General features: G+C 37.4%; 1 protein-coding gene across 3 annotated transcripts in view; it reads right to left on the reverse strand.

Annotated features, from left to right (window-relative positions):
* The window catches only part of LOC136829532 (uncharacterized), an 821,233-nt gene that overhangs the window by 31,992 nt on the left and 779,241 nt on the right, over positions 1–10,000 (reverse strand). For all 3 annotated transcript variants that reach the window (XM_067088366.1, XM_067088365.1, XM_067088364.1), the window contains one exon: positions 4,054–4,196. In XM_067088366.1, the coding sequence (XP_066944467.1) occupies positions 4,054–4,196 (143 nt within the window). The remainder of the gene's footprint in view (positions 1–4,053; positions 4,197–10,000) is intronic.

Consider the following 10,000-nt stretch of genomic DNA (forward strand, 5'->3'; position numbering starts at 1 on the left):
TGAAAATCGCACTACAAATTACAAAGTGACTAAAATTTTGATAGATTTTCTTGGCATAATGACTGAAATGATCCTGTGTGTGTGTGTGTGACATATGGTTACTCATATGAAGTAATGACCTGAGGAACCTGAGGAAATGATCATTGTGTGTGTGTTTTAACTAGCTGTTACCCTCTCACTGCCATTTTCACAGTCAGTGTGTGTGTGTGTGACACTGACCAGTACAGGCAAAGGGTACAGGCGTCTGCAAACTGAACAGCTAATCAGAGCAGTTATTTGCGGAAGCTATGGCGTGTTCCCAAGAAGAAAATTTCTACGAGAAAGTGATGTTGAAGAAGAACTCTGATTCAAAGTCATTAATACTAACTAAAATTGAGTACTAAAATCTGATAGAGGAACTCAGAGTTGCATCAAGTGCAAAAAACAAATCAAATCGTAAAAGTAATTAATGGTGATAGACTTGTCATGTGGTTTGAATTTAACCAAATTATTTAAATATCAGTTACATTTTTTTAACATTTTATTTATTTATTTATTTATTTATTTTTGCATCTCTACCTGGCTGAGCGAAGTCCTCTGGCGAGTCATTTGGAGGAGCAGAACATTCAGGTGAATCGTCTGGAGGGTTCGTGAACTCGGTGATTCGTCTGGCCGAGAGAGTCAGAGGAGAAACTGTAAGCTCAAAGTAAATCCTCTTCAGTGATCATTGTCTTCAAAACTTCTTCTGGAAGTGGGAAAACGAACGTAGACCTAGTTTGGCGTCAACACCAAAGAGTGCTTTGTATGGAGATTGTTTGATTCCAGAATGGTAACTGGAGTTCTTTTGGAACTGCACAAACCTGAGTCCCATGGGCCAGTCAGTTATATCATTATCCCCAACCATGAAGTAAGCATGTCTTTTATATCACAGTTAAGGCGAAATTCAACAGATCCCTGGCTCTGTGGATGCCTTGGTTTACCATGAACAATCAACAGGTCTGGCCAAAAAAGTTTGAGTTTTTCTTTGAAATTACCAATGCTGTAAATTCACTTCCGTTATCACTCTGAAGAATTTGAGGCTTGAACATTAAAAATATGTCCATTAGCTGGAATGCAACCTCAGCGGCTCTTTTTGAAGTTAAAAAGGGTGCAATATGCAATACTTTGTTAGATGATCTTGGTACATCATTATCCACTTATACTTTCCTTTGGCGCAAGACTGCATGTCAACAAGGTCCGCCTGAGATCGTGAACCGTAATCCTTAGATAAAATCGGGGTGAATGTCCAGAAGAACTCCGCATGCATAAAGTACCAAAATTAAAAGTAAAATGTAATATTTTTCTAACATATTTAAAGTGTTTTAGACCACTTCTTATGATGAGGAAACACCCACAATTTTGCCATATTAGCTATATTGGAGGGGTTGGGGACAGGTAATGTCTAAACTTATAAGTCAAAAATCGAAAATCATTCGATGGGGAACTAGTTTTTCTGAGAAACACTACACTCTTTCTGAGAAACATTACAGTAAAAAACCTCATTTTCAAACTAACTCCAGTAAGATCAAACAAATAGAAGTGCTACTGGATGTAAACAAACGACTTAGAAAATTTTCGAGGATGCCGATTAGATAATCATTAATATCTCGGATATGGTGAATCTCCTCAAAAAGTGTTCAGAGACAAAGTTTTATTATTTTATATTGTGAAAATTATAGTGTGACCTATTTTTACTTATATCTCACCCTCGGAGTTGTTCTGGACATTGACCAAAATCGGTTTGACAGTTACTCCTTTGTCGCACATCTCTTCCGTTTCTTTTTCACACTGAACACACAAAGATTTGAACAGTTCTATAGTATCTCTAGTTATGTTCGCATATTTTGACAGCTCTTTGGCCATTTTGTCTCTTCCGCCATGTCCCCAGACTAGCAATGTGAGCACGTTTTATTGTTTCAAACATATCCTCAACGTGTACAAAATAAACAAGTTCTTGAGTTTCATCCTTCCGTTTTTTATTAACTTTTCAACACCACCACACTGAAGAACTTCGTAACGTCCAAGGATGGCTACTGCCGATTTGATTTGTTTTTGCACTTGATGCAAGTCTGAGTTCCTCTATCAGATTGTAGTACTCAATTTTAGTTAGTAGTAATGACTTTGAATCAGAGTTCTTCTTCAACATCACTTTCTCGTAGATATTTTCTTCTTAAGAACACGCCATAGCTTCCGCAAATAACTGCTCTGATTAGCTGTTCAGCCCGCAGACGCCTGTACCCTCTGCCTGTACTGGTCAGTGTCACACACACACACACACTGACTGTGAAAATGGCAGTGAGAGGGTAACAGCTAGTTAAAACACACACACAATGATCATTTCCTCAGGTTCCTCAGGTCATTACTTCATATGAGTCAATATGTCACACACACACACACACAGGATCATTTCAGTCATTATGCCAAGAAAATCTATCAAAATTTTAGTCACTTTGTAAATTGTCTGCGATTTTCAGCTGATTTATAAAATGACTGGGTGAACTCTAGGCAGTTCACAAATTACCTGAAATAATCAGTCACTTTACAAATTGTCTGGATTTAGAGTATGTGTACATATATATATATATATATATATATATATATATATATATATATATATATATATATATATATATATATATATATGTGTGTGTAGTGCAGTCAGTCACGTCTGGGAACAAGCATTAACACATCTTGGGAGACAGCCCCTAGAGCCCACCATCCCCCGAGGCTCCGTGTTGACCCTCTCACAATCACTAAATGTTGACGCCATTGACTAAGCACCGACGTTCCATCCGATCGTTGCTGGAAGTCAATGGAATGACAACAATGGAACGAACAGCGGGGTCCAGGGGACCGGAGTTAGCACGTCGGCTTCATTCGATAATAGGAAGTAACTCGCTCCAACACCGCCACACGCACACACACACACACACACACTCCCAGGTCGCTGGCTTAACAAAACGCCGATGCAAATCGTATTTATATCACCAATATCGGAAAACCGAGGTGCCGGCTTCACCCACGTATCTTTTCGTAGCAGAAAGGGAAAATAAAGGGACTTTTCTGAGCCCTACCAAAGAAAGGGGGGAAAAAATAAAGGGCTTTCCATGGCCCCGCTACCAAAAGGGAAAAAATTAAGGAACTTTCAATAGCCTTACCACGAGAAAGGAAAAAATAAGAAAAAAATTCCTCTTATTTTTCTTTTTGTTGTCGCGGAGTCTAGGACCGTCGACAGCTTTACAAAGAGACCAGTGTTTATGGCTTTAGACAATTGTTGAGTAAAAAATCGAAGGTAAAGGTTGCGCTTACGTTTGTGTGTGCAGATTATTTCGTTTCAAATCTTATGGTTAAGAATGAATCGATTTTGTTATTATAAAATGTAGCGAGGAACTTTCACTCTTACAGAGAATATTCGTGACATAATGTGAAAAAACTGACTTGGGAAATCAAGTAAATCTACAATAAATATAAAAAATTCTTTTACTGTTGTCGATTATCACCTGAAGAGTAAATATGTAAATAGTAAGCAACCGCATATAGTCATGCTTAGAAAAATTGGATCCTAATAAAATTTAAAATATAATGCTTCAATATGTCTGCCCTTTAATGAGATAAAAATATGACGAAACGGAACCAGTTTCTCCGTGATTGTATTTATGTGCAATTTGAAAAATGCTGAATTTAACTTTCACTCCGTCAATTTTCATCCGCAGAAGCTAGCACAAAAAAAAAACACGCACAAAAAAAAAGGAACGGCCTTGTTGACTTATTTCATATGCATGTGCACTCATTTTGCAAATCATTACTATCACCATTCAGAAGATAAACCCCTATTTATATGAAACAAGCATACAAGGGTCACTGACTTGAAATTCAAGCTGCTAAAGAATATGGTGTTCATTTGAAAGATATTACAGGATAATAGGAAATGCAGACAGAAGAGATCAGTGATAATAATAATGGAAACGCCGCAAGAAGGAATGCGGAAACGCAATAACAGTAGTAATAACAGGGAAGTATTAGTTATTAACCTACCTTTATTTGACATCGTTCGCCCGTGTAGCCACGGCCACAGAGACACTCGAACTTGCCGACATGGTCCACACAAGTTCCTCCGTTCTCACAGGGATTCGAGACGCACTCGTTGTACTCGAATTCGCAATGTTGTCCTCCGAAGCCTGTAGAAGAGAGCAAAGTTTTAAAACCTGACCAAAAATGAGTAAGGTTTAAAAAATGAGTAAAGGGACGGACGAGAGCCTAATGATTTAGGAAAACTTAAAGAGAGATTATTAATTTTGTTTTGCTCGTCTTGAACACTTGTCGAACGATATGCCATAAAGCAGAATTATATAATAGATAACAATAACAAGAGTAACAAGAATAATAATATCAATAAGCTACCCCTGTCCCCCAAAACAAATCAAGACACCATTACCTAGGCGCAATTTAGGTGGCTTAAAAGCTTTCCCGTGTTTTTCTGTTTATTAAGCCATTTGGAGAATTAGTTCGGTGAGAGCCCTTGTACTTAAGATTGCCTTGTGGAAGGAAAACAGCAATTGTAAATGAAGATGAAATGGTATAGTTTAAAGATGGTGGTGATTGGATATTACAGAGAATGGTGATTCGTATCGTACTAGTGAGAAATATAAATGAAAAACCACATAATGAATATTACTTGGATTCCCTTTTGTGCAATGAAAATCCACTGAATTTATATGAGAGCGAATATCGTTAAAAGCGGTGGCGAAAATAAAAACAAATAAATTCTTTTTTAAGGAAACCATGGATGGAAGGAATAAGACGTTTTTCAAATCATGGGCAATAGACGGCACGTCAATGGAAGCAAAAACTTTAAAGTACAAAATGAAAGTTCAACTAAACGTTCTCTACAGAAGTCATCGACACACGGCAGAGGCACTGGGACTCATCAGTGTCAATACTGGGAACGGGGTTACAAAAACTGTATGGTATGAATAAAAATAGAGAACGGAAAGAAGAAAAATAAAATCACCTGTCGCGATTGCCTCCACCTTCCTCTCTCTCTCTCTCTCTCTCTCTCTCTCTCTCTCTCTCTCTCTCGTCCGCCGTCTCTGCTGAGGATTTGTTCCTAAAATAACTTGATTTAAAATGAATTTTGAAGAGGATCTCTCCCAACTGTTATAAATAAATTATCTCTTTGGCACCGAAGGGCCGGATTGCTTTGAAGTATGAGAGAGAGAGAGAGAGAGAGAGAGAGAGAGAGAGAGAGAGAGAGAGAGAGAGAGAGAGAGAGAGAGAGATAAATCAAATGCCAAAAGTTTAGCCTTTGATGATGAAGCCTATATTGAAAAATGTAGATCCCAAATGATTAATGGAGTGGGCGAATCAATAAGAGATTTGCTGCTGATATAAGAGAAGGGAAAAAATACATATATGCCACACAGGCTGGGCTGCCTTCAATCAAAGGATATTCCGCAAACCCTATGTAATTCACTATGTGTTCCGCCATTCACACCTGTTCGCTAAATTCACGAAATTCTTCATCATTTCGAGGATTTTTGAGACTGATGACGAAATGAGCGATGTGGCCATTCGTCGGAATTGAAAGCTTTCTCTTCCAATGACGTGAAGAAGACTGAAAAAAAGGTGACGATAAACTGAGGTGGCAGGGTAACCAGCTAACAGGATTCTACCTCATAATTATAACCAAGGTCTCAACAGTTTGCGTCATTCGGTCTTGAAATTTCAGTGTAAGTTGGCAGGGAGGGGGTGGGATGTCCATAATTAACTGGGGGCTGGGGTCTTCTCCATGAAGAGGTCTTGATTCTTACGCAACAAGATGAAAGGCATTGCAATGAAAATAATCAGCATATGCTTTTGCAAAGCGCCGAACATGAACATGTATATGTTTTGAATCTCACAAGCGAGATCCAATCTAGGGAATGAAAAAGGAGCTTGGCAAATGTCAGCGTTCCCACCACACTGAAAGATTATGCAGTTTCGGAAGCGACATCAGTTGACCTACATTGTTCAGCTTAGCTCATCATCTTGAGAATGATCTAGTTGTAGAGGCTTAGTCTATATGAGAGGACTTAATGACCTAAATTGCGTAAGTGAGGACATTATCCCAGGCACAATGGCCTTCTTGCAGTCTATAGATTATTGCCTTGGGCTTAAAGCACTGTTTTAGACAAAAATCTAAAAACAATGGTTTCATATAAGCGTTCTCATTCTATTCATCAGCTACCTTCTCAAATAAGAGTGCACTGGTTCAAAATATGGTCTGCTATATATAATTTATATATATATATATATACATATATACACACACACACATATATATATATGGTGGCCAGAAAATTCTGTCTCAGAAAATTACTTGGGCTCGAAAGTTTGGTCTTGGAAAATTCGGTCTCGAACTACTTTTCTATAACCGCAAATAACTTTTGAATTTTTCGTCTGTTTGGTGTTTTTACATTATATGTCATATTTATAGAATACAAAAAAAAAAAAAAAAGCTGCCAAGTAAATCAGTATTAGAATAAACATGTCTATTTATCCTTTACATTCTAAAAATTCATCAAGGTAAAAGCAATAGCTTTTAAAAATTAAATTTGGTTATTTTCATCATACACTTCTACTAACGTCTCAATACGCGTCAAGTTTTTCATACCTTTTTTTGGTCTTTCTCCCACCTGCAAATATAAAATTTTCGTTTGCGCGAGTTCCTCTTCCTTTTTCAGAACGTCAATGAATTTCCAGCTGTTGGGATTTTTGCTTGCTACTGTGTCTTTCCTAAGGCTGAGTGAAATCCTTCTAAGGCATTATGAGTGCGAGGTAATTTATCCATAATACGGCTTCGGATGTTCCAAAATTCTATAGGATATAAAAGTTCCTCATTGGACGGGTTGGTATTGTCCTCGACTAGCACTCTGCTGGGCCCGCGTTTGAATCCTCCGACCGGCCAATGAAGAATTAGAGGAATTTACTTCTGGTGATAGAAATTCATTTCTCAGTATAATGTGGTTCGGATTCCACAATAAGCTGTAGGTCCCATTGCTAGGTAACCAATTGGTTCTTAGCCACGTAAAGTAAATCTAATCCTTCGGGCCAGCCCTAGGAGAGCTGTTAATCAGCTCAGTGGTCTGGTTAAATTAAGGTATACTTAACTTATAGCAGGGGTTCTTAACCGGGGGTATCCACTGGGGGTATGGGACTCGATCTCTGGGTACTGGTATTTATTTTATTTAATGTACTAATTTATACTTGGGTAGAATGTTGAATTAGGTGTTTTCTGTATGACACCGTTAGGCCTAACAATCTTAAACACTGTTAGCTACTTAGCTCCTCCCCTGCCAGGGGAAAAGTTGTCGCATTCACAAGGAAATTACCTATCTGGAGTCGCCGTGTTGAAAGAGGATACCTGGCAAACTTTCCAAACCTTGACAATATCCTTATTGGAGACGGTAAAACACTACCTGTAGAAATACTTCAAGAAGTCAAGAATCATTTGGAAATTCTAAGTACAAATTTTGAGGGTTACCTTTCAGATTTTCATGATCTTAGCATGGAATCGGTTTGGATACAAAACCCTTTCTTATTTGATATATCGAGATTGAGTGATAACGATTTGGCAACGAATGATTTCATTGAATTCCAAGAGGACCCAAGAAAGAAAGCTCATTTCGAAAGGGCTGGGATGGATGTCAAGCAGTTTTGGTGTGAACAAACCTCAGCTTACCCAAGCTTGGCAATGAGGGCAATGAATGTTTTGGTCCCCTTCACAACTACGTATCTCTGTGAACTAGGATTCTCTGCATTATTAAATCTGAAATCAAAGTGGAGAAATCGACTTGATGTGTCAGGTGACATGCGAGTAGCTTTGTCAGTAACTGTGCCACGATTCCATGCTTTGATTGCAGGAAAAAACAGCAAATATCTCACTAGATTAGTAAAAGTCTGTTTGATGTAGTCGATACTGAAAAAAACTTGCACATTTATGTTCTCTTCCTTCTTTTGTGTAATAAAAATGGACAGTAACTTTATTCTGCTTTCACTAAAAAAATATAATAAAGTTATCAATGCTTATGTTCTATTCCTGGCAATCCATATCTAAAGTACAGGAAATTCAAGCTATTGACATATTTGTAAGACATACTGGGAAATAATAGGATTGGTGATAATTATTTCGACAGTCAAGTGAAGGGGATTATGGGACCATATTGGATAATCCATTGGGGGTCTGGAATCATCAAAGGTTAAGAACCCCTGACTTATAGGATATAAAGGAGCTCCTCTCCTACGGTGCCGACCACGGATTGCACCGATGTATGTTAACTCAAAGTAACTTATAAATTCCATCGGTATTGATTCAGCTTCACAAAGATCCTCTAATGCAATAATCACTTCTTCAGTGAGCAAGAACAACAAAGCACGAAACATTGGCACATATGGAACAAGCATCCAGCAGTTACGCAATTAGGAAAACGCTTTTGAACGCTATTACAAAGTGCGCTCTCGAAATCGATCATCACTTCCTTGGGATTTAAATTCGGCAAAAGATCTTCTAGTTTCATAAAAGCTTTATCATTTGTAGCTTCAGTTTTGTCAGGTAATAATAAATGCACGAAGGAAGACTTTCCCATGGATATTAGCATGCATAGTCAGAATTTGTAGGAACTTGAAAAGTACCATCAATTCCTAATTAGAAATAACTTTGCAGTTCATTAAGTCCCTTGTCTGAAGCAAATATTAAAATTCTTGTGTCATCGTCCATTCCACTGTCACTTCGTAAAAAAATGTTTCCCATCACTCAAAACACGAAATATCTGAGGCACTTCAAATCCAGTACGAGTCAGAGATTATGAAGGTGCACCGAAAGCTGTATTCCGCCAATTTGTTATCGACCTTCAAACCGCTGGTAAACTCAGCATTTCACTTCTTGCATTTTCGTCAAATTTATTAACCTGGGGGGCGCGAGCCCTGGGAAAAACTAATTCTCTAATTACATTCGTTACTCTCTTATCAAGAGTCGCTAAGAAGCATTGTCAAGTATCTCATTAATTCATTCCTAAAAGAATAAAAACATCGTTTCTCTTTCTTTTTTTATTTTGCTTTATATCTAGGATGGAATTTTACTCATAGATGCAAGGGGGACGTGGAGGGAAGCACCAACTTTTAGAGCGGGCGTGGTAATTAAAAGGTTAAGAACCACTGTGCTAGATGATTGGCCGCTTTGAATTCAACACCTCATTTCCGATATAGCATTTCGAGTTTCTACTTTGACTGACGTACTAGAATGATCATGAGCGTTGATTTTCTTACCAATCATATTTTCACCACCCTGGATTTTCGTGTGTACAGTACACGAGCATTGTACGTCTTACGCATCTCACACCGCTAAAATAGTCTCGTTTGTCGGTACTGGACATATGGAGGTCATATATGTAATTATCCTCATCGATAAACTTTTATTTTCCGCTTTCCGAAACGTACTTTGTAGCCATTCTTATGGGTACTGTAACTGAAATGAAAAGTTTTGATGGATGGAGCCTCATAGAAATATTATAATGATGCCAAAAACTACCAGTGTTTTTGTTTAACTGTTATTTTGTAATATAATTGCCTACCTTTGTTTATCTGATGTTAAATATATAATTTTCAGAACAGACTTATTTTCGCTATTAATTGCATTAAATTAAGAAAAAGAAAAAACGCTTAATTTCGATGATCTAAATACTGAAAGACCCAATTTTCTGAGACCCAATTTTCTTATCTTTTACTATAAAATTCCTTTAATGTATTTCAATGTTTACAATAATTGAAATATACTGAATTAATCTTAAATCAACATTTTTTGGTTTACTTTATGTTTTGAAAGCAATGTTAGAAGAATTTATATATATATATTTTTTTTATATTATTTGATAAAGTCTTGACATTAATTATTCACTGTGGATTTTGAGACCGAATTTTCTGACACCAAGTTTTCTGAGAGAGAGTT

Source organism: Macrobrachium rosenbergii, chromosome 44 (assembly GCF_040412425.1).
Source record: "Macrobrachium rosenbergii isolate ZJJX-2024 chromosome 44, ASM4041242v1, whole genome shotgun sequence".
Classification (NCBI taxonomy): domain Eukaryota; kingdom Metazoa; phylum Arthropoda; class Malacostraca; order Decapoda; family Palaemonidae; genus Macrobrachium; species Macrobrachium rosenbergii.